This window comes from Odocoileus virginianus, chromosome 31 (assembly GCF_023699985.2).
Source record: "Odocoileus virginianus isolate 20LAN1187 ecotype Illinois chromosome 31, Ovbor_1.2, whole genome shotgun sequence".
Classification (NCBI taxonomy): Eukaryota; Metazoa; Chordata; class Mammalia; order Artiodactyla; family Cervidae; genus Odocoileus; species Odocoileus virginianus.
The window spans coordinates 1,935,040-1,959,683 of NC_069704.1; the positions used below are offsets into that span (position 1 = coordinate 1,935,040).

A 24,644-nucleotide genomic window follows, 5' to 3' on the forward strand; every position below is an offset into this window, starting at 1 on the left:
TTTGTCTTCCACATCCTCAGTAGCAGTATTCCTTGTCTATTCCTGTATCACTGTCACCCCCAAACAGCAACTTGTGACAAATCATCAGTGTCCCTGCAGGTGCCGTGGGGCAGGACTTCACGCCAGGCACAGCCAGGCTCTGCCTCACTGGCCACACTTGACCATGAGGCCACACAGGTGGCTGGATGATGCCTGGGTTCCTCGCTGGGCACTTCTGCCCTGGGCAGCTCCCGATGACCGCTGGCGCTTCCGAGCAGTGCAGCCTGAGCCCTTGAGGGAAGTGACGCCCCATCCCAGTCTGCATCCCTGTCTCAGAAGCCAGTGGCCAGGCCCAGCCTATACTCAGGAGGGGCATCCTGGGGGTGGGGCCACTAGGGGCCATTCTAGAAGCTGCCTGCTACAGTCACCCATGGTTCTTCCTCCTGTATGTCAGAAACCTCAGCAAAAAAATTAACAAGCATCTTCATTTTTCTAAGCAAGCAAATAACAAACATCTTCATTTTTCTAAGGAAGCATATAGAGATGCATGTACGAAGGAAAACATCTGGGGCTGGGGGCCAGAAGGGGGCTGGGGGAGACAGTCTCAGGGCCTCCTGCGAGTCTGTTTTGGGATCGAGGCCCTGTTACCCGACTATTCTGCAGCTTGTACACTGACTGCCTCAGAGGAAGGGACGGTCTGCCTCGAGCCACTGGGTCAAAGGGGAGGCCGGGTGATGCCCAGTGCGGTGAAGGGGCCAGATTCCGTCAGAGGGCTGGTCCTCTCCGAGCACCCTGTGGATGTGTAGGTACCACAGCAGCCTTGCTCGGGGTTTCTGTGGGTGCCCCCACAGCACCCCGAGGTCTGCAGGCATCCCCACCCCCAGCCCACTGCCCTGAGCTGGCCCGGGTGTCTGCCCCTCACAGGACGTGCAGATCCAGCCCAGGGGGCCGGTGCCAGGGAGCTGACTGCGCAGGACGGTGCGGGCCAGAAGCCCGGGAGGGGTCCGGCCTGGGAGTCCTGAAGCCTGAGCCAGCGTGAGGGCCGGAACCTCTGCCTGTGAGACTGCGCTCCGTCACCGGGGAGGGAACCGCCCTGGTTCTAGGGTGGGTCAAGGGTGCCCCCACCCGGCCCTAGCCGGGCTCTTCTCCCGGGGTAAGTGCAGTCCAGGGCAAGCCCTCACCTCCCTGGTCTGGGTCCCTCTCTTAAAGGGAGGCGGAGTGGGGCACCTCTGTGCTCTCATAGGGACCAGAGGGAGCCATGTACGCCCCCTCCTCCGCCACGCCCTCCTGGGAGGCCCCGTGCCAGCAGGCCGCGCAGGAAGCCCGCGGCTCGGTCTGTGGTCAGGCAGGGCCACACGCCTCTGCAGGGGGTGACGACTGTAGCCGCATTTGCTAGGACTCCACAGCCGGCGGGAAGCCGGGATTGAAGCGCTAATTCAATCCCCCGGTTTGGCAAGGGAGGGCGCGGCGCCCCATCTGCGGAGGAGGAGCGGTGGTCTGGCTGCGGGTGGGCCGGGCTTCTCAAGCTGCACCGAGGCGGGACCGCGACGCTGTGCGCGGATGCGCGCCGCCCGCGGCCCGGGGGCTGCCCGGCGGGTGGCCGGTGCGCGCGTCCACACTGCCACCCAGCGGCCGCGGAGACGGCCGAAGGAGGAACAAAGGGATGACCGGCGCCTGGGAGGGAGGGGAGCAGGGGGCCCCAGACCCAGCCGCGGGGGGCCGTCAGGAAAGAATCGAGCTCGGGTGGGGTCCCTTCCAGGTGCGAGTGTAACCGCAGGTGGCTGCTCGGACTGCAGCGGGGCGGACGGCTCTAGCCAGGAGCTGTCATTCCTGCCCTGGTCCCCACGCCCTGCTGCCCTGGGCCCTGGGGTTCTGGGGGCGGAGGCTGCAGCTAGACTGGCAGGAAGGTGTTTCCTCGCAGACAGATGTCCTGTGGGTATATTCTTGTCCCTGGGGCAGCCTTTGTCTGGACATCCCTGCCTCTTAGTGAGGGTGACAAAGGCTCTGATGTCTGCCCCTCTGCCCTTGGGCACTGGCCACCTCTGGTGTCGGGTCTAGGTGGAACCCACACCCTTCCTGGGGGCAGGTGGCAGGGGAAGACCTGGTGGGGGGGGGGTCACCAGGTGTAGCCCAGTTTAATCCAGCAGGTCAGAACTGAGGGCAGGACTGTTTCTTCGCTGTAAGCAAGAAAATCAGAGTCTGGCTGATATAAGTAGAAAGGGGGTCTGTTGAAAGATTTGGGGCAGGTGAAAGGAATTTTGGAAAGACTGCAGATTGTCGTGTGCTCCGTTCAAGGAAGGGAGAAGCCCAAACATACTGCAGAACATGGGCCTGCAGGGCCGGCAGCCTCCGCCAGCTCTGAGAACCCTGCTGTGGCCGCTGTCTGTGTCTGGCTGGACTCAGAGAAGCGGAGGACAGCGAGGCCCTCCTGCTCTGGGGACCCACTGGAGGCCGCGGCCTGGACACTGTGGCTGCCGCTTCCAGAGAGGCTGTGGGTGACCTGAGACATCAGGACAGAAGCACACCCATTAATTTAAATTAAAACAGTCTGCTCCGTGAAGAAGCACAGGACGGGTTTTGCTGTTAAGAGTTTCACTTGGAACGGAAGACGCGTGCCCCTGGGTACCAGAGGGTCTGGTGGGAGCCAGCCAGTTTCCTGGAGGGGGACAGGGACAGCCTTTCCATCAGGGCGGAGTGGGGGTGCAGGGGGAGCCACGTGGGCCAAGGCCTGGGAGGAGAGCCCTGGCAGGGGAGCGGGAGGGGCTCCCGGGGTGGGAAATGCCTCCAGGGGCAGGGGCGCCCGCGCACCTGCACACCAGGTGTTCTGAGCCCCTACTTGGGTTAGCCGCTCCTGACATAGGCTCCCAGGATGACCTTGGCAACCTTGGGCTGCAGTTTCTGCATCTGTGAGCCAGGATAACACCGCGCTGCAGGATGCTGTGATGATGAGTGCAGTCGGCTGCGCCCCTCATGTGTCAGACATGACCATGCATATCAGGCGTGACCATGGGTGTCAGGCAAGACGACGTGTGTCAAGCATGACTGTGTATGTCAGGTGTGGCCATGTGTGTTGGGCACGACCACGCATGTCAGGTGTGACCACATGTGTCAGGCATGATCATGTGTGTCATGTATGAACACAGGTGTCAGGCAGTGCTCAGCTGTCCCCATCTCACAGGGAGCCCTTCCCCAGACCCCAGGCTTCCAGGGCCGGGGCAGGTGTCTTTCCTGCACCACGAGGCACAGGTATGTTTTCTCCAGGCCCACAGGCCCCTTTAGCCCCCCGAAGCTCCGTGTGCGTCTGCACTTTCTGGGCGGAGGGTCCTTCCTGCACCCACCCCCTCTGCTGGGCACCCACGGCTGGGTGTACTGGACACATGCTTTCACGGGAGCCTCCTAGAGACGGACCCCCGGGGACCCGAGGGCTGGCAGAGGGGGGTTCAGGCCCACATTGTTCAGTTGCGGTTGGGGGGGGCCCTTGGCTTCTGCGGGGAGGGGCCGCTCAGCTTGGAGCTCTGTCGCCCACAGCCCTTGTGACGTCACACAGGAGCAGCGCATCCCTGGGAAACTGAATTCTCTCCTGCTGGCGCCCGGGCACCATGCGACCCAGGCTGGCTTGTGGGACGGAAGAAACCTGGTCCTGAGTGCAGAACATCAGACTCCTTCCTGGTGAGCCTGGAGGCCCGTTGATAAACAACACGTTTTAAAGTTGTTATTGTGGAAAGAACAGGGCGGCAGAGAGGAACGTGCTAGCACAGAGAGTGTTTGACCCCCGTGAGAGGGGAGGGTGGGACGGGTCTGGCAGACATTTGGTGTCGGGAGTGGCTGAACCCCAGGAACAGTGTTTGCAGAGCCGGGAACAGCCTGAGTGCGCTGAGCGGCTCTGGGCTCTGGTCCTGCTCTGCTGGGGCTCAAATCGTTTGACTTTGGTCTTTACAAAACTACAGAAATGCCGACAGCGCCAAGCCCATGGGTGAGATGAAACTTTGTTCCAAAGGAGAACCACACCCGGGAAAAACGAACAAATCCCCAGTCACCAAACAAATCCCCAGTCACGTTCCCCAGGGGCCTCAGTGCTGACCTTGGGGTCCTCTGTGTCACTGCCCACACTCACTCTAGTTTTGTCCGCACTTCAATAAACTTCACCTATTTTGCTATAAACCTCATACTTCTGGCCAGAGGCTTTTTTTTTAATTGGGGCTTATCAGCACTGATGACAGGAGTCACTGCTGTTCTTGAATTGTCAGCACAGCCTGGCTGGCTCCTCGAACAAAGACCTTCCACACACGTTTCCTAGATTCACCCCATAGCGCCTTCCCATTTTAGGGCAAATCCCAAAGGAAAATAGCTCTTGATTGTATGAAATTTAAAGACTAGGCTTTTTCCATCGGGAGGGAATAATGGCCTCCTTGCACTGGAAAAACCCATATAACGCTCCTGATTTCTGATGACCGAGTTGCAGTTTGCCTGAAAAGCTTTAGCATGTGCATTAAGCATCGCAACCTGACCTCAGTCACAGCCCCTTTTAGAGGACGTCTCGCCTTTTGCCTAGAATTATATAAAAGCTAATTTTAAATGAAGAGGTAAGGGAATTCTGTATTTAGTAGTTAGATGTAGAGGTAGACGCAGCAGGTAGTCTGAGTGGGTGGGTGGTCTGAGCAGGTGGGAATGAGACAAGTCAGGTTTGGGGGTTCCTCCATCAATAGAAGCAGTGGGGGACCATGAGCTGAGAGTTTGGGGCACCCACAGCGCCTGAGTCTCAGAGCCATGGACAGCCCCCCATACACCGAGGGGCGAGAACCTGCTTCCCCGAGAGGTCTCAGGTGGTTAGGGTAACCTCACCCGGGTCACCCAGAATCCCCTCCCTCTCTTAGGGTCTATGACCTTTGTCACAGATGCAAACTCCCTCTTGCCATGTGAAGCAACATGTACACAGGTCTTTTTTTGGGACGAAGGAGCAGACAATGGTGGGGGCCTTCTGCCCTCTGCAGGGAGGATGGGCTGTGCCGACACTAGGGCCCACCGTGTGTCTCTTACGGACCATCCATGGGCACCGGTGTCTCTGTCTCCCCTGTCACTGGACTCCCTTCTGACGGTGGACTGGACTCCCCTCTGGCGGTGGGAGGTGTGTGTTCATGGGTCCCCATCACTGGACCCCCTCTGGCGGTGGGAGGTGTGTGTTCATGGGTCCCCATCACTGGACCCCCTCTGGCGGTGGGAGGTGTGTGTTCACGGGTCCCTGTCACTGGACTCAGACCCAGTCCGCTGGGGAGTCTGCCCTTGAGCACAATCCCCAGGACCTGTGCATCTCCAGAGACGAGGCGCACCCTGCCCATTTCTGGGGAATCTCAGCCCACTTCATGTTTGCTCCGTCAATGCCTACCCACAGCCCCCCGACATGAGGACCTCTCTGCACCCACCATGGCCCAGCCCCGCCCACTTCATCCCACCCACTCTTTCCCAGTGCCGTCTTCGAAGGCAGGTGGGTCAGTTTAGTGTCTCATCCTCAGTGCCCAGCGGTACCCAGCTGGCTGTCGGAAGAAGCTCTGGGAGTGATGGCTGATGCGATAGACAGACTGATGACTGAGTGCTTCAGGCCCATGGGCAGGAAGGGGCTAGGGCCTGAGCGGCCTGGGAGGCCATACACTGGCCTTCCAGAAATGGAATTGTTGCATAGAAGCAACCAATTGTGGCTCCATGTCAGAACTGTTTCTTTGGCTTGCTTTTCATTGCTTTTTTATTATAATCATACACAATGGCCTGCCTCAGAGAACCCTGCCTCTCCGCCTGACTGTTAAACCAAACTGCCTTTGTTCAGAGCCTTGTCCACCTGTGAATGGCAGGAAGGAAGAAATGAACACAACCCCTGGCTGAGGCTTGCCATTCTCGATGTGTGCAAGACTAATGGCCTTTTTACTTTGCTTCCTCATCTCCCCCCTATCTCTGATCTGTAAAAGAACCTGGCATCCAGACCTCGCTAAGATGATTATTTTTTGGTGCTAGCCTGCCGTCTTCTCGGTCAGCTGGCTTTCCGAATAAAGTCGTTTCCCAGCATCATGCAGCCAGCAGAGCAAGCTTGGACTCGGTAACAGAATGAGGCTGGTGGGTGGGTTCCATGCCCTCACACTCAGATTGGCCGAGGATTTCATGCAGGGTGGGGCTTAGTGGTGGTGGGGTCCTCAGCCCCCAGGAGGTGTGATCAGGTGGTTATGCAGCAGGAGACCAAAGTATGGGCGGAGAGCGGCCCGAGTCCGGGGTGAAGGCGTCTGTGCAGGGAGGCCCGGTGGCCAGGGAGGCTACCTGCCAGTGGCCTCACGTCTGACAAGCCCTGAGCGAGGAGCATTGGCTTTGGAGGCTGCAGGGGACGATCTGAGCTCCCTCCCCAGGCCTAGACCGAGTGGGGCTGGATGTGCATGGTATCCATGGGGAACGTGGGGACAGACATGGTCACCTTGTAAGAAGCTCGTGGGCATCAGAGCCTGTGTCATGGTCTGAGCACCATGCCTCGTGCCTAGTAGGTCTCCAACTTCAGGGGTGCCTAGTAGGTCTCCAACTCTGGAGCACCTAGGAGGTCTCTAACTGCAGGGGCACCTATTAGGTCTTCAACTGCAGGGGTGCCTATTAGGTCTTCAACTGCAGAGGTGCCTAGTAGGTCTCTAACTTCAGGGGCGCCTAGGAGGTCTCCAACTCCAAGGTGCCTAGTAGGTCTCCAACTGCAGGGACACCTAGTAGGTCTCCAACTCTGAGGCAAAGAGTAGGTCTTCAATTGCAGAGGCGCCTAGTAGGTCTCCAACTTCAGGGGCACCTAGTAGGTCTCTAACTCTGGAGCACCTAGTACATCTTCAACTCCGAGGCACCTAGTAGGTCTCCAACTTCAGGGGCACCTAGTATGTCTCCAACTGCAGGACGCCCACAGGCAGCTCTGCAGTGTTAGCTCTGGCTTTCCTGCATTGGTGGGAGGTTGTTAAAGACTTTCGAGACTTACTGAAAATTGATATTACACCCAAGGTTATTTGTGAAAAGACGTAAAAATAACGAGTGCCCTCCTATAACATGCAGCAATATACTTTGCATCCACACACCTCCACCTTGACTAGAACTTTCTACAGCGACGGAAATCTCTCTTCTGGCTGTTCAGATGACACCTGGCTTCTGAGCACTGAGCTTTAGATTTTGTTAACTTCACACTCAAAGGGTTCAAGTAGCAGATAGTTACCATCTCAGCGCAACCAGTGGACCCCGCACCAGCATCAAACCTTGTTTGCTCAGTCCCCAGGGCTGAGTGAAGGGCGGGATGTTTTGTCTAAACACAGGGTCTTAGGAAAAGCTGTGAGTGTCTGAAGAGAAGACAGGGGCTGGATTTCACATCCCGCACCTCCGCCCCTGCTATTTCTATTAAATTGAGTCGGGAGTTTCATTTTCCTCAGAGATTTCTCTCTATCCTGGCTCCTCTGCAGTGTTTCACAAAGATCTGTTTTTCTTTTATTTGAATGCAACACATTTTAAACACACTTGAGTAGTGAAATCTTACCTGTTAATGGAGTTTGCCAGGAGAATGATAAAGCTTTAAGTCACTAGGTCTCGGAGTGGCTGTAAGGTCCCATGTGACACCTCAGTTCTAGCAAAGCATGCAGGCTCAGGACGCAGGCAGACGTGGCCCTCAGGGAAGGCTAAGGAAGACACTACGGAGAATTTCTGCCCCAAGCCAAGGTTATTCTGCCGATTAAAACAGATGTTGCCAAATGCCAGAGTTCATGGGGAAAAGCAGAAGTCAGCCTCGGAAACTTCCAGCTGTGTTTGAAGTGCCCTTTGATGAATATATATATATGTGTGTGTATTGTTAATGAACTCGAGGAAAGTGCGCTCACCCCGTCTGAGAACAGGCCACGTTAAAAGACCTGGCGTGGTGGCCCCGGACGCGGCCTGTATCTTGCAGACAGACGAGGGTCACTTCTGAGGCTTTACCCCTTAGCTGTAGGGGGTGCTGCTACTCTGACCAATGTGGACCCAAGAAGGACTTTTTATGTATTTATTTTCCAAACGGAAACATTCATTTCCAGAAGGGAGCATTCTTTTCTTTTCTTTTTTTTTTATGTTATATTGGAGCATGGTCGATGAACAATGTCGTGTTAGGGCGTGTTCTTTTTTTAAAACAAGTGCTGCGCTGCAGTGCTCTTTGTCTAAATGGAGCGCCAGTTTTCAGGGCGTGAGGCTGGAAGAACCTGAAAAGGTGACAGCAATACCTAGGGGAAAAGTGTAAAATTTTTTTCCCCTTAATCTCTTTCTCCCTTGAATCTGCAGCCTCTGGTCCATGCGTGTCATACCAGCTGTTTGGTGTAGTCTGAGACACATCAAAGCAAAAGATAAGAGACGGCTAAGGTGAGAAAGAACGCCCTCCACCCGCCACGGCTCTCTGGGACGCAGGGAGGCAGAGTGATGCCTGCTCCGTGTGGGTCGGGCCTGCGTTGCCATGACGCCTGGCTCCTCCCATCCAGTGGGGTACCGAGCCGGCAACCCTGCATCCCTGACTCAGGCAAACGTGCAGATGCTCTGTCCTGGGGGTGTCTCAAACTCACTGCAGCCGACTGAGAAACAAGGCCGAGCCTGTTTGAAACAACAGGTGACTCACATGTTCCATAATTAGCTATGGAAATGAAACACTCACAAGTCTTTGTTGAGTGTGCTCGCGGGGCCTGGCCCTGTGGGTTTTGTTCAAGACGCTGGACACAGGCTGAGCTGTCGTGGTGGTGATGGTCAGGGGGGCACCCGAGCAACCCACCGAGTCTGGGATGGGTCCACTCTGTGGCTCGGCCTTGCCCATCCTCTGAGCCCCCAGTGCCCTGAGCGGCCGGCGGAGCTGAGCAAAGCCGAGTGAATGTGTGAGCTCTGACGGCTGCCCGGGGCACAGCAGGGACACTCAGGGAAGAAGCGTCTGATCAGCCGCAGTGAGGGCGCGTCTGCCGGGTGGGCTAGTGTTGCCTGTCCTTTGGCGTTAAAGGTTTGGAGACTGCGAGTATGTTGGGGGGGGGGGGGGCATGGGTGGGCCGTCCACTATTATCTTCTCCAGTCGGTAAATGTCCTGAGTGGTAAATGTCCTGAGTGGATGGAAAGTTCTCTGCATCGGCAACCTGGGAATCACGCACGGCTACTCAGCACACAGAATGTGGCCAATACAAGAGGAACTGTATTGTAATTTTATTTTATTCACTTTTATTCCCTTGTAATTCTTTAAAATTTTATTTTGTTCACTTGTAATTCTTTAAAATTTGCTGTAATTCTTATAATTCACTTGTAATTCTTTAAAATTACTTTTTATTCATTTGTGATTCTTTAAAATTCGCTGAATAGCCACCTGTGACTAGGGGCTTCCAGGCTGACCCATGCAGGTCTGGACCAGTGGGGTCTCCAGCCTCCAGGCCCTGGAGCCCACCCAGCCACGTGCTCTCTGTCGCTTCATCTCCTTGGTGCCCAGCCCAGGTGTCCCTCCTAAAGGGGGCCCCAGGAGGATACCTCTTGTCTCTGCATCTCCTGCTGTGTCTGCCCTCCACTGTGACCCCTGGAGAGCAGGGGTCAGGGGTCAGGGGTCAGTCCCACGTGTGGCCGTGGGCCTGGCCACCACGGGAGCTTCAGCCTCAGCCACTGGATGATCCTAACACTAATGGATGAGCGTCCGTTCTGTGACTCTGACTCAGGCTGAGAGCTCTCGAATGTCCGTCATGTCAGGACATGTTTGGGTTGGAAATAGGGTTCCCTCCCCAGCTGTGTGGTTGGGACAGTTCACTTGGCCTCTCAGAGAGGCATTTTGTTTGTAAGATGTGAATACCAAACTCACAGGGTGGTTCTGAGGATTAAAATGAGATAAAATAGAGGGCTTCCCTGGTGGCTCAGCTGGTAAAATGAGATAAAATAAATGAACTGTGTAGGACGCTATTGTAAACTCAAACAAATGTCAGGAAATAAATGTCCTGTTTTCTTCTGCACCTGTTCATCCTTGGGAAGATTTTAGTCCATTTGAGGAATCAGTATTTTAACACACAAATCAAGAAAGCATTATCCACTCATTCATTTATTCAACATTTGTCAAGCATCTTGTATGTGGCAGGCAATAGTCCAAGCCCTGAAGAGACACCAGTGGGCCAGAAAAAAAAAAGAAAAAATCAGTGTCCTCATTTGTCGTTCAGTTGCTCAGTTGTGTGTGATGCTTGGCGCCCCCCTGGACCGCAGCACGCCAGGCTTCCCTGTCCTTCACCGTCTCCCAGAGCTTGCTCAACTCACGTCCATTGAGTCGGTGAGGCCAGCCAACCGTCCTGTCCTCTGTTGCCCCCTTTTCCTCCTGCCCTCCGTCTTCCCCAGCCTCGGGGTCTTCTCTAATGAGTTGGCTCACGAGTGTCCTCATGGAGCGTGGCACATCTAATCGGGAAAGGAGATAATAAAACCTACAAGCAGGCGAGTCCCACAGAGGTCTGTGTGCTGTGGAGACAAAGACAGATGCGGTGGGGGTGCTGGCAGTGCTGGGGCGGGCGGGCGGGTGGAGAGTCCACTGCACTGCGGGAGCAGTTTGCACCAAGAAGGTGACAGTCCAGCCAAGCCTTGAACACAGGTCACGGGTGAGCCGCACAGGTGCCCGGGGAGAACTGCCTGGCAGAGGGAACAGACGCCGCCAAGCTCCCGAGGCAGGACGTCCGGCACTGGGGACGAGGGGGGTGATCTCTCCTCTGATTTCTGCGCCCACCTCCACCAGGGTCTGCCGCCCCACTGCTCTATATGTGTGTGTGTGTGTTCCTAATATATATATTTCATTGATGTATAGTTGACAAAATGTTTTAGGTGCATAGCAAAGGTGATTCAGTTATACATATACACATATATTTCAGAGTACTTTCCATTATTACAAGGTGTTGACTAGAGTTTCCTGTGCTATACTCCAAACCTTTGTGGCTTGTATATATATATATTATTTTTAAATTAGAAATCTATCATTCTATTCATACTAAGTCAAACACATGGAATCATAACAAGTTTTGTTTTTTAAAGTGACATTGTTTCCTAATGTCTCAGAGTAGCCTTTCTGTAAAGGCTATTTTCCAAATAACTTTATTTAGGCTTTATTTATTATTTTTGGCCGTGCTGAGTCTTCTTTGCTGCTCGGGCTTTTCTCTAGCTGTGGCGAGCGGGGCTTCTCACTGCGGTGACTTCTCTTGAGGATCGCGGCCGGTAGGGTGCGGGGTCTCAGTAGCTGTGGGTCCTGGGTCCTAGAGCGCAGGCGCAGTAGTTTTGGCACATGGGCTTACTTGCCCCATGGCGTGTGGGATCTTCCTGGACCAGGGATTGAACCTGTGTTTCTTGCATCTGCAGAGGATTCTTTACCACTGAGTCACCAGGGAAGCCCAGTATGTATTTTTTGAATGTACCTCAAAACTATTCAAGGCAAATTGTTCTTTTCTACACTGAAGCATTTTTTTCCTCCTTGAATAATGAAACTTTGCATTTTGTGGCTGCAGAATTTGTGTATTTTCTTCTTAGATGCTTCACATGGGGGTCATCTCTAGTTCCCTCCCAACTGCAGTTTTGTGCAAAGTTGCTGGGGAGGGACCCTAAGCCAGCAGGTACCCCCACAACCAGTGGGGGGCACGTAGCCTTGGTTTGGGGGCCTGATGCTGACTCAGCCTGCCTTTCTCCTTGCAGGAAGCATGGCTAACTCCCCCAGGGAAGGAAAAGTGGCTAGGCCTCCGGACTTTACGCAGCTGATTGACTTGGCCTCTGAGTTTGTAGGAGGAAAGGTAAGCAGGGTGTCTCAGGGCGAGAGCAAGTGTTCACTTAATGCTCCCAGGCTGGGGCTCCAGCTGACCACTGTGGGGACCTGAGCTAGAGCAGCAGGATTCAGGAAGAAGGCTGGCCTCCCCAAGGAAGCCCGTCACCGTGAAAGTCTCCCAGGGGACATTCCCTAGATTGGTGACAATTATGACTGGGGCAGCATTGCCCGAGGTTAGAAACACACATTTTGCCCCTGTGAAAGGAACTCCCCACTCCCCATGTGTTTTCTTATGGGGCAGATGAGTGGTCCTCAGACTTCAGTGTGAGAATCACGTGAGAACCTAACATGAGGCGCCAGGTGAGCTACAGACCTACCCTCAAAAGCTTAGGCTCTGCCGGGAGATGTGCAGACCAGGGCTGGCATCAAGGCAGGACAGGGCACCGCGGGACCACATCTACCACGCAGGGTGGGGAGGCAGGGGAGGACCATGCAGGGAAGTGATGCTCAAAGGAGCCCTCAGTCGGGGGAGGAGCCGGCAAGGCAGGGGGGCTGACGGAGAGCGTCAGATAGAGGACGAGGGGAAGGGAGCTGACCTGGGGTGTGAGGGCAGGAGCCTGGAGGGGTAGCGAGGCCCCCTGTGCCTAGAAGGTTTCTGCCCCGGAGGAGGGCTGCAGGCCCTGAGCAGGGGAGGGACGCCCAGGTGAGCTCGCCAAGCTGCGTCCTCGGGAGGCAGATGTCAACAGACAAAACCCTGCACAACCTAAAAGCTGAGCACCGTGGTTTATTCGCAGGACACAGCCGAGGGCGTCAGCCCTGGACACAGCCTCTCACATGACTCTAGGGATGGCGCCGAAGAGGTGAGGGGGGAGCCAGGATCTGCAAAGACCATGTCATCACAACATCAAAAGATTCCTGTTTGTAAAAGAAAACCGGACGTCTTTAGTTAAGGGATGTAGCCCTCTTCTGTGTATGGGCTTCCCAGGAGGCACTCGTGGTTAAGAACCCACCTGCCAACGCAAGAGACGTAAGAGACGTGGGTTCGATCCCTGGGTTGGGAAGGCCCCCTGGGGAAGAAAATGGCAACCCACTCCAGTATTCCTGCCTGGAGAATCCCATGGACAGAAGGGCCTGGTGGGCTGCAGTCCATGGGGTCACGAGAGTTGCAGACAACTGAGCAAAGTCTGGGCTCACTGACACCTTCCTTTATTTTATTATTAAATTAATTTATTTATTTTAATTGGAAGCTAATGACACCTTCCTCTGATGTGAACTTCACACTCGGCCCTGTGCTTTCTGGTCACACAGAGATGGCCCCCACGTCCGGCCATCCAGACAGCCAGCAACTCCCAGACAGCCTAGGCCGTCCCCTGCCTTTCAGGCTCTGTCTGGGCTCAGAGGTCAGGACACTCTTCCCCAGACCACAGGGCCCTGGGCCTCAGGCTCAGTGGAGTGGCCAGCGGCCAGTCTGCAGCTCACTCTTGCAGGTGTCCTGCTTTGGGAGCCCCCTGGCAGTTCAGTGGTGAGGACTCAGCGCTTTCATTGCCATGTCCAGGGTTCAACCCCTGCTTGGCAGGGCAACTAAAATACCCCCAAGCCATGAGGTGTGGCCAAACAAACATTCTGCTTTGGTTAACAAACCACAGAGGCAAAGGAGAAGCCCCAGCAAGATGGTAGGAGGGGCAAAATCATGTTTAGAATCAAACCCCATCCCGCCAGAGACACTCAGAGGGCGTGCGCACCAGGACCCAGAGACCCACAGAGACGGAGCCAGAACTGTGTCTGAGTGTCTCCTGTGGAGGTGAGGGTCAGCAGTGGACGCTGCAGGGCAGGGGCTTTGGGTGCAGCAGACTTGGGTGTGGCATAAGCCCTCTTGGAGGAGGTCACCATTAACCCACCATAGAGCTGCCAGAACGTCCACAGGACTGGGGAAACAGACTCTTGGAGGGCACAAACAGAACCTTGTATACCAGGACCCAGGAGAAAGGAGCAGTGACCCCACAAGAGACTGACCCAGACTTGCCCGTGTCCAGGAGTCTCCGGCGGAGGCGTGAGTTGGTGAGGGCCTGCTACAGGGTCGGGGGCAGTGAGTGCAGCAGTGTGCGCATGGGATGCACAGGTAAGGAGGTCACCATCATCTTCATCACCTCCAGCAGAGTTGGCCTCAGCTCAAGCAACAGGGAGGGAACACAGCCCCGCCCATCAACAGAAAACTCGATTAAAGATTTACTGAGTATAGCCCGCCCATCAGAACAAGACCCAGTTTCCCCCTCAGTCAGTCTCTCCCATCAGGAAGCTTCCATAAGCCTCTTACCTGTCTCCATCAGAGGGCAGACAGAATGAAAACCACAATCACAGAAAACTAACCAGTCTGATCACATGGACCACAGCTTGTCTAACTGAATGAAGCTATGAGCCATGCTGTGTAGGGCCACCCAAGATGGACGGGTCATGGTGGAAATACTGACAAAACATGGCCCACTGGATAAGGGAATGGAGAACTACTTCAGTATTTTTGCCTTGAGAACCCCGTGAACAGTATGAAAAGGCAAAAAGATAGGACACTGAAAGATGAACTCCCCAGGTCAGTAGGTGCCCAATATGCTACTGGAGATCAGTGGAGAAATAACTCCAGAAAGAATGAATGGATGGAGCCAAAGCAAAAAACAACACCCAGTTGTGGATTTGACTGGTGATGGAAGCAAAGTCAGGTGATGTAAGAAAAATATTGTAGAGGAACCTGGAATGTTAGGTCCATGAATCAAGGCAAACTGGAAGTGGTCAAACAGGAGATGGCAAGAGTGAACATCAACATTTTAGGAATCAGTAAACTAAAATGGACTGGAATGGGTGAACTTAACTCAGATGATGATTGTATCTACTACTGTGGGCAGGATTCCTTAGAAGAAATGGAGTCGCCATCATAGTCCACAAAAGTCCGAAAGTCAGTCTCGGATGCAGTCTCAAAAACAACAGAATGAGCTCTGTTAGATTCCAAGACAAACCATTCAATTTCACAGTAATCCAAGTCTATGCCCCAACCAGTAATGCTGAACAAGCTGAAGTTGAACGGTTCTATGAAGACCAACAAGACTTTCCAGAACTAATACCCCAAAAAGATGTCCTTTTCATTATAGGGGGCTGGAATGCGAAAGTAGGAAGTCAAGAGACACCTGGAGTAACAGGCAAATTTGGCCTTGGAGTACGAAATGAAGCAGGGCAAAGGCTAACAGAGTTTTACCAAGAAAAAGCACTGGTCATGGCAAATACCCTCTTCCTACAACATAAGAGAAGACTCTACACATGGACAACACCAAATGGTCAACACTGAAATCAGATTGATAATAATCTTTGCAGCCAAAGGTAGAGAAACTATATACAGTCAGCAAAAACAAGACCGGGAGCTGACTGTGGCTCAGATCATGAGCTCCTTACTGCCAAATTCAGACTTAAATTGAAGAAAATAGGGAGAACCATTGGACCAATCAGGTATGACCTAGATCAAATCCCTTATGATTATAAAATGGAAGTGACAAATAGATTCAAGGGATTAGATCTTATAGAGTACCTGAAGAACTATGGACAGAGGCTCATGACATTGTACAAGAGACAGGGATCAAGACCATCCCCAAGAAAAAGAAATGCAAAAAGGCAAAATGGCTCCTTTGAGGAGGCCTTACAAATAGCTGAGAAAAGAAGAGATGTGAAAGGCAAACGAGAAAAGGAAAGATATACCCATTTGAGTGCAGAATTCCAAAGAATAGCAAGGGAGAGATAAGAAAGCCTTCCTCAGGGATCAATGCAAAGAAATAGAGGGAAACAATAGAATAGGAAAGACTAGAGATCTCTTCAAGAAAATTAGAGATACCAAGGGAATATTTCATGTAAAGATGGGTATAATAAAGGACAGAAATGGTATGGACAGAAGATATTAAGAGGTGGCAAGAATACACAGAAAAACTGTACAAAAAAGATCTTCATGACCCAGATAATCATGATGGTGTGATGATTTACCTAGAGCCAGACATCCTGGAATGTGAAGTCAAGTGGGCCTTAGGAAGCATCACTAAGAACAAAGCTAGTGGAAGTGATGGAATTCCAGTTGAGCTATTTCAAATCCTGAAAGCTGATGCTGTAAAGTGCTGCACTCAATATGCCAACAAATTTGGGAAACTCAGCAGTGGCCACAGGACTGGAAAAGGTCAGTTTTCATTCCAATCCCAAAAAAGGCAATGCGAAAAAATGCCCAAACTACTGCACAATTGCTCTCATCTCACGGCCAGTAATGCTCAAATTCTCCAACCCAGGCTTCAACAGTATGTGAACCGAGAACTTCCAGATGTTCAACCTGTATTTAGAAAAGGCAGAGGAACCAGAGATCACATTGCCAAGATCCGCTGGATCATAGAAAAAGAAAGAGAGTTCCAGAAAAACATCTATTTCTGCTTTACTGACTATGCCAAAGCCTTTGGCTGTGTGGATCACCATAAAGTGTGGAAAATTCTTCAAGAGATGGAAATACCAGACCACCTGACCTGCCTCCTGAGAAATCTCTATGCAGGTCAAGAAGCAACAGTTAGAACTGGACATGGAACAACAGACTGGTTCCAAATCGGGAAAGGAGTATGTCAAGGCTGTATAATGTCACCCTGCTTATTTAACTTACATGCAGAGTACATCATGTGAAATGCCGGGTTGGATGAAGCACAAGCTGGAATCAAGATTGCTGTGGAAAATATCAATAACCTCAGATATGCAGATGACACCACTCTTATGGCAGAGAGTGAAGAGGAACTAAAAAGCCTCTTGATGAAAGTGAAAGAGGAGAGTGAAAAAGTTGGCTTAAAGCTCAACATTCAGAAAACTAAGATCATGGCATCTGGTCCCATCACTTCATGGCAACAAGATGGGAAACAATGGAAAAAATGACAAACTTTATTTGCTTGGGCTCCAAAATCATTGCAGATGGTGACTGAAGCAATTTCATTACTCCTTGGAAGGAAAGTTATGACCAACCCAGACAACATATTAAAAAGCAGAGACATTACTTTGCCAACAAAGGTGTGTCCAGTCAAAGCTATGGTTTTTCCAGTAGTCATATGTGGATGTGAGAGTTGGACTATAAAGAAAGCTGAGCACTGAAGAATTGATGCTTTTGAACTGTGGTGCTGGAGAAGACTCTTGAGAGTCCCTTGAACTGCAAGGTGATACCACCAGTCCATCCTAAAGGAAATTAGTTCTGAATATTCATAGGAAGGACTGATGTTGAAGCTGAAACTCCAATACTTTGGCCACCTGATTCGAAGAACTGACTCATATGAAAAGACCCTGATACTGAGAAAGATTGAAGGCAGGAGGAGAAGAGGATGACAGTGGATGAGATGGTTGGATGGCATCACCAACTCAATGGACATGAATTTGAGCAAGCTCCAGGAGTTGGTGATGGACAGGGAAGCCTGGCGTGCTGCAGTCCATGCGGTCACAAAGAGTTGGACATGACTGAGCTACTGAACTGAACAAACCACAGGCCAACCTCCCCACAGGGTGCCCTAGGATGGGCTGGCTAAGTCACAGGGGTGACCCCGGTGACAATTTTTTCCCCATTGCTCTGGGACAAGGGTCACAAAGCCCGGGATCCCCCGTTCTTGAAAAAATGTTGGTTTATTTTCTTTCTAAGAGGTTAGCACTTTTGTATCCAGATGGTAAAGAGGATTAAGAAGGAAAGGGTGGGAAGACAAGATTAAGGAGGGAGGCAGGCAATGAAATCTAAGCATTTAAAAAGCATTGTGTCTTAATTGCATATTGTTTCTCTCCCCCTCGGCAATTTCACATTTTCTTTTTACTGCGTCTCATAATGTTTCACCAGGGAATGAAATAAAATGGTTTTAAATTTATGGTTATTTTATCTTTACTTCTTTCTTTGTCTAGATTTTATTTGCAACAGATGACTTTTTTGCTCCTGCTGAAAATCTTCTAAAGGTACTGTAAATTGGCCTCTGCTAAGTGCTGGGGTGGGGTGAGCCATGCAGTCCTGCTAATTAAAATCTCTCTGTGTGTTTGGGCTGGGAGTCACGTGATGTGACCCGGAGAATTATCATATTAGAACAGTAGAAATGTGTGGAAATTAGCCTTCACTTCTGTTAAGATGGCAGACAGATGTGGATCCGACACAGGATTCTGGGACCACCTTGCTCTGTGGGGGAGTCACTATGTCCTCTTCTATTTTTCTCTGCCCTACTTTGTGTTTATAACTTATGATGGGAAGCAAAGTGTTTCATAGCTTGAATTTTTTTGAAAATGTTATTCCTACTTATTTATAAAGATGTTGTTGTTCAATCAATCAGTTGTGTCTTTTTGTGACCCCCATGGACTGCAGCACCCCAGGCTTCCCTGTCCTTCGCTATCTCCCAGAGTTTGCTCAAACGGTTGGTGATGCCATCCAACCATCTCATCCTCTGTCGTCGCCTTCTCCTCCTGCCTTCAATCTTTCCCAGCATCAGGGTCTTTTCCAGTGAATAGGCATTTTGCATCAGGTGGCCAAAGTATTGGAGTTTCAGTTTCAGCATCAGTCCTTCCAATGAATATTCAGGATTGATTGCCTTTAGGATTGCTGTCCGAGGGACTCCCGGGAGTCTTCTCTAGCAACAGTTTGAAAGCATCAATTCTTTGGCGCTCAGTCTTCTTTATGGTCCAACTCTTATATCTGTCCATGACTCCTGGGAAAACCATAGCTTTGACTATATGGACCTTTGTTGGCATATGTTTATTAAAAACAGAAAATACTGATAAATGTAAGGAAGAACAGGAACTCTGGGGAATCCTGCCACCTTGTCCCTGCAGGGGGCCAGCGGGAGTTATTGCGAGAGGGGTGATGGCCTTGGGGCCCGTAGAGCTGGCGCCCGGCAGCGTGTGACTGCCATGGGGTGGGGGTCCCACTTTTACTGGTGGGCGTGAAGCAGCTCGGAGCATGGGGATGGGGGCAGGGGTGAGTGTTCAGAGGGACCCGCAGCGTCAAGCCTGCGCTTCCTGAGACTCTCCCGATTCTGGTTGCCCAGTCTTTTCGGGGCTGCTCTGGGGGTCCAGCTACCCTTCCTCGCTTTGATAAATGACTTTTCAGGAGGCTCCCAGGTTGCGGCTGCACCAGTGGTGGGGCCCCTGGAATGAGCCATGTGTGGTTTTACATTTTGCTGCCAGTGGCAAGTTCCGTGGAGGATGGCCCGCAGAGAAGGAGGACTTCTTTCTCAGAAGCTGATACGAAGATACGCAGGCATCGTCCTCCATCTCCCCTGCAGTCCCTGTTCTCTGCACCGTGCATCTGTCCCTTTGGGACAGAAGTCTATTTCCTGCAAGCCTAGGCTCTCGCATGAAGGTTAATGATCCGCTTGTCTTTGCTTTAGAGGGACAACCCAAGATTTAAGGAACATGAGTACACCGAGTTTGGGAAGTGGATGGCCGGATGGCAGACCAGAAGGAAAAGGATCCCAGGTAAGACGATGCTGACTCTGCTCACTCACTCCTGTGACGTTTGAGATCAGGGGCTGTTGGGAAGCAGCGCACACTGGGGGCCGATTTTAACACGGGCCCTTGGACTACTCGGTCACTTCAGATGTCCCTTCTGAACGGCAGGCTCTGACAATTCAGGAGGGGTCGCAAGAGCCCTGGTCATCGGTGCAAGCAGGAGGGGGCAGGCACTTGTGAGGAAAAGGAGACTCTGGGAGAGGAGGGCCGTGGGCGAAGGAGGCTGAGCCTCGTGGGTACATCGGTCGGTGCGTGTGCGGCATTTGACGTCAGCACCCCTCTCTGAAGTAGGTGTTCTGGTCCCATCCGACTGCCATGGAAACAGCCTCATTCACTCAGCTCAGGTCACAGCAACGGTAAGAGGAGCCGGGAACTCAGCCAAAATCCATCCTATCTTTTATGTCGCCTCAAGAGGCTACTTCCGCTCACTGCTACTCACCAAGCAACATACACCCTTTAAATTTATAGAAAAGTCTGTAAAAGGAAAGCAGCCAGCATTAGGCTAATCACTGACTTTCTTGCTATTGTCTCAAGTATTATAATTTTCTATATTTCTGTGGTTCTCCAGGCCTTATGACTGTGCTTGTACAGTGCTTAGTCGGTCAGTCGTGTCCAACTCTCTGGGACCTCATGAACTGTAGCCCACCAGGCTCCTCTGTCCATGGGATTCTCCAGGCAAGAATACTGGAGTGAGTTGCCATGCCCTCCTCCAGGGGAATCTTCCCAACCCAGGGATCAAACCCAGGTTTCCCGCACTGCGGGCAGATTCTTTACTGTCTGAGCCACCAGCAAAGCCCAGGCCTTATTAGATTCTAATAAAACCGGACATTTTAAGGTTGATCTGAATCTGACTGCTGGAAACCAAGAATCACACAGTGTCACACTGGGAGTGCTTATACATCATCTGATGCAGGGAGGGGTAGTCCTGGCTGGGTCCCTGAAGGCAAAGAGCAGGCTGTTTCCAGGAGACCCAGCTCAATCCCGAGCCCCGGCTGAGTTGGGCTGGTGGTCCCTACACCAGAGTTATAGTTAAACTTTTGGAAGCTGATCTCATCCCTGATTTGCAGTTAAAAGAAATGAAGCTCAGAGACGCCTGTCTGCCAATAATGCACATGGGAGGTGGCCAGTTTGAAGTCAGACATGCGGCCCATCCGGATCCAGGGCTTATACACACTCTGGTCACATTAGAAGGGAAGATCCATGTGGCCAGTGGTGGCCCATGAGGCCGTGTCAGCAGAGACCTGGCAGTCTTGGCCAGGAGGAGCCCGCACACGTGTCTCTCCGATTCGAGAAGTGCGTTTCTGGTGTTTTATTTCCACTGTCATTTTGCTCAGCAGCGAGGCTCGTCGGCGGGATTCCGCCCGAGGGGTTCCTGTTGTTTACATCCCCAGGTCACGACTGGTGCGTGGTCCAGCTGGGCATCCAGGGTGTTATCCGGGGCTTCGACGTGCACACGTCCTACTTCACGGGAGATCATGCCCCTCGAGTGTCGATTCAAGCGGCAAACTTCGAAGAAGCTGCCTGGGGACCCCCTGGCCCGGTTTAGCTTAGCCGTGTTCTTCAGCTCAACTTAGATTTTGCTATTCTCGTACTGCAGCACCCCCCCGGAGGCGCAGGGTTTGGGGAGCAGGCTGCCGGGCGGGTGGCTGGGTGGCGCGGCCAGGGCGGTCTGGAGCCCGGGCCAGGCCAGCTGTGGGGCCTCTCCCCTGCTCATTCTGCTGCCCCCCAGCCCCCTGGGTCTGCGTAAGGACATGGCAGCTCTGGGCTTTCCAGGAAGTTTCCTTTCCGAATCCTGGAATGGAACCGGTGTCCTCCCGGGCTGGTCCCAGAGGCAGCTTCCTAGAAACATGTACCCTCACGGGCACGGCTGTGCTTTACTTGGGAAACAGGAGTCATGTCAGTTAGCAGTCTTATCCTGCAGGCACTCTGTGCCCAGCTCGTAACGTAGGAGGCTCCAGGGGCGTGACGGCTCTCCCCTCCCGAAAGATGACGGAGGGACCTGAAAAGTCACATGATGCTGGGAGGGAGTGACCGGTGACAAAGAGAAAGATGCTTTCAGGAGGGCACTGATCGTCCACATGGGCCCCTGTTGGTGAATCGCCCACGGATCGGTTCTAAGGATGCCACTGGGGGAAGCAGTGTTTTTGGAGTTGACTTACAATATTCCATAACTTTATCAATCCAGCCTTTTGAAAACCCGAGTCATGTGATAAGTTTGTCCATCTGGCTAAACTTGGAGATGATACTTACCCTCTGATGAGCAGACGAACCACCGGATGTGCAGCACCCCTTCTGAAGTTACCCTAAGTATTTTAAATGTGGAGGGACTTTAACACATACATCTATTACATTGGTCATCTGATACTTTGACTTAAGAAACGATATCTTTAGGCAAAATGAAAATGACCCTACAGTTCATGAAGAGAGTATGTATATTCTGATTGTGAATGGGAATGGTAACCCTCATGGTCACTGTAACTTTAGATAAGCAGCCAGAAATCCCACAACGAGAAGTCAGGACAGGAACTGCGGCCACCCCTGAGAAGTTTGAAGCCATTTCGGAGGTATGTCTCCCGGGGGAGCGGGGGCTTTTCACGAGCTGTTGGGAGCAGCTCTGCCCGCCTGCCCACCTGCACGCAGCCTGGCACAGCTCACACGTTGTGCTTGCCCCGTGCGACCCTGCAGAGGTTTCTGGGTGGGTCTGTGCACCCCTGACCGCAGTGCATGCTAGGTCCAGGGTGCTTTTTCCCACAAGGCAATCTGCTCACAGAGATGCAGAATGATGCCCTCTGAGATAAACACAGAGTCAGCTCACATACTTTTGATAGCTATTGGACAAAGTAACATTATGTCAGATGAATGTAATGCAATAAACAATTTGGTTTGCATTTGGGGGCATTCTTGATTTTCGAAGTTTGTCTGGTGATCTTCATTGCATTTTACAAAAGTGTGGATCCATAACACACTGGGGAAATACAAAACGGCAACAACAAGCAGGCCCTTCCAGTGAAGCGCTGATCTAGAGGAGAGAGCTGGGAGGCTCAGGCTGACCCATTTACCCCCAGGCCCACGGCAAGAGCCTGGGTTTTATTTAAATGTTCACATCACATTCTGGCTGCTGCCTTTTTATGAATCCTCAAAGTGAAGACATCCAGAGGTTCGTTTCTAACCCCTTGCCCATCCCTGGCCACCACCGCCCGGTGGCTGTTATGACCAGGGTAAAATAAAAGCAGGCCTTTATTCTGTTTATTAAACCTGGGACTTGATGTTTATTAGTGTTTTTATTAAAGTGTTCCATTAGGCATCCATCATTAATTTTGTTCCAAAGTGTGCTTGCCCCGCAAGCCCCATGCAGGGATTTAAGATGAGAGGATTTATTGTCCCGAGAGCCATCACTAGTGTTTTTATATTTATTGCTAGCTGAAGTCCGACAACTGGAGTTGCTTGGTTCCCGTGACAGAAGTTAAACCGGGAAATCCTGCTTCCAGCCACAACTACTTTCCGGTCATTTCCCAGCAGAGGTGGAGTCACATACGACTCAACATTTTCCCAGGTAAATATGATGGACCATCTCCAGTCCTGTGGTTTCTTCATTGAGTGCTGACATGTTTTAAAAACACAAAGCAAAGTCACCCTTTCCTCCTTGGTCACTGATCTCTCTAGCATTTTAGGATTTTAATCTTCCCTTTTTGTGTACTAGGAAATTCTCGTTTTAGCCCTGCCATCCGTAGGTAGTTAGGAAAAACTATCAATTAAATTAGGATGTGATGGACCTAAGGTGTATTAGGTTAGATATCGCCTAACAATGTCTGTTTCACAGACATATTATAGCAGTTGAAGTGCTGTGTACAAATAACTCTTATTTTGTTTTATTGAACAGCTTTATTACAATGTAATAAGTGTAACATGCTTTTCACCCATGTGAAGTATACAATTCTATGGTTTATTGTACATGTAAGTATACAGTGTAAAGTCTATGTAAATATATAATATGGCTTCCCAGGTGGCTCAGAGGTGAAGGATCTGCCTGCAGTGTAGGAGATGCAGGTTCAATCCCTGGGTCGGGAAGATCCCCTGAAGAAGGAAATGGCAACCCACTCTAGTACTCTTCCTTGGAAAATTCCATAGACAGAGGAGCCTGGTGGGCTACCGTCCATGGTCCATGGGGTCGCAAAGAGTCAGACACGACTGAGCAACTGAGCGTGTGCATGAAATAGACATAGGTAGTATATGTGCAGCCATCACCACGGTCAACTTTAGAACGTTTTTATCACCTTGAAAAGAAATCTGATATCCTTTAGCTATCAACATTCATCTCCCCCAGCCCTAAGCAGCCACCAGTCCACTTTCTGTCTTGATCCACTGGACTACTCCAGACATTTCATATAAATGGTCTTTTGTGACTGGTTAACATGTTTCCAAGGCTCACCCGTGTTGTCGAGCGTCAATACTTCATTCCTGTGTGTGGTCAAATAATCTTCCATTCTATGGACAGACCTCATTGCTTGTCCATGCATCAGTTGACAGACATTTGGGCTATTTTCGCCTATTGAAAGCTTATGAATAATGCTGGCATAAACATCCCTGTACAAATTTTTGTGCAAACATGGTTTTCATGTGGGTGTACACCTAGGAGTTGAAATTTCTGGGTCATATAATAACTGTGCTTTTAATTTTATGAGAAATTATCAGACTTCTTTCCAAAATGGCCACACCATGTTACATTCCCATCAGCAATGTATGAAGGGTCTGGTTTTTCTACATCCTCCCAACACTTGTCATTTTCTGAGTTTTTGATCACAGCCACCCTAGAGGAAATGAAGTGGTATCTCACTGTGGTTTTGATTTGCATTTCCCTTATGACTAATTATTGTTTTTTAAAAGCTTTCTATTTTTTATATTGGAGTGTTGTTAACAGTGTTGTGTTAGTTTCTGATTTTCTGATGTTCAGTTAGTTTGGTCTCTCAGTCGTGGTCCAACTCTTTGCGACCCCATGGACTGCGGCATGCCAGGCCTCCCTGTCCATCACCAACTCCCAGAGCCTGGTCAAACTCATGTCCATCGAGTCAGTGATGCCATCCTACCATCTCATCCTCTGTCATCCCCTCCTGATTTTCAGTAAAGTGATTCAGTTATACATATATGTGGATCTCTTCTTTTTAAAATTCTCTTCCCATTTAAGTTGTTAGAGCATTAAGCAGCCTCGTGACTAATTTCAATTGCTTACTTGGTCACTTGCATATTTTATTTACTGTTCGTTGTTCAGTTGCTAAGTTGTGTCCAACTCTTTTCGACCCCATGTACTACAGCAGGCCAGTCTTCCCTGCCCTTCACTATTTCCTGGAGTGTGCTCAAATTCATGTCTGTTGAATCCATGATGCTATCTGACCATCTC

At 51.3% G+C, this 24,644-nt stretch overlaps 1 protein-coding gene across 1 annotated transcript in view; it reads left to right on the plus strand.

Annotated features, from left to right (window-relative positions):
• The first annotated feature begins 3,453 nt into the window (after positions 1-3,453).
• The window catches only part of ALLC (allantoicase), a 28,253-nt gene continuing 7,062 nt past the window's right edge, over positions 3,454-24,644 (plus strand). Inside the window, 8 exon segments of the mRNA XM_070459174.1 lie at positions 3,454-3,648; positions 8,281-8,358; positions 11,665-11,759; positions 17,660-17,710; positions 19,129-19,216; positions 20,641-20,764; positions 21,732-21,813; positions 22,670-22,802. Of these exon segments, the coding sequence (XP_070315275.1) occupies positions 11,670-11,759; positions 17,660-17,710; positions 19,129-19,216; positions 20,641-20,764; positions 21,732-21,813; positions 22,670-22,802 (568 nt within the window). The 5' untranslated portion in view covers positions 3,454-3,648; positions 8,281-8,358; positions 11,665-11,669.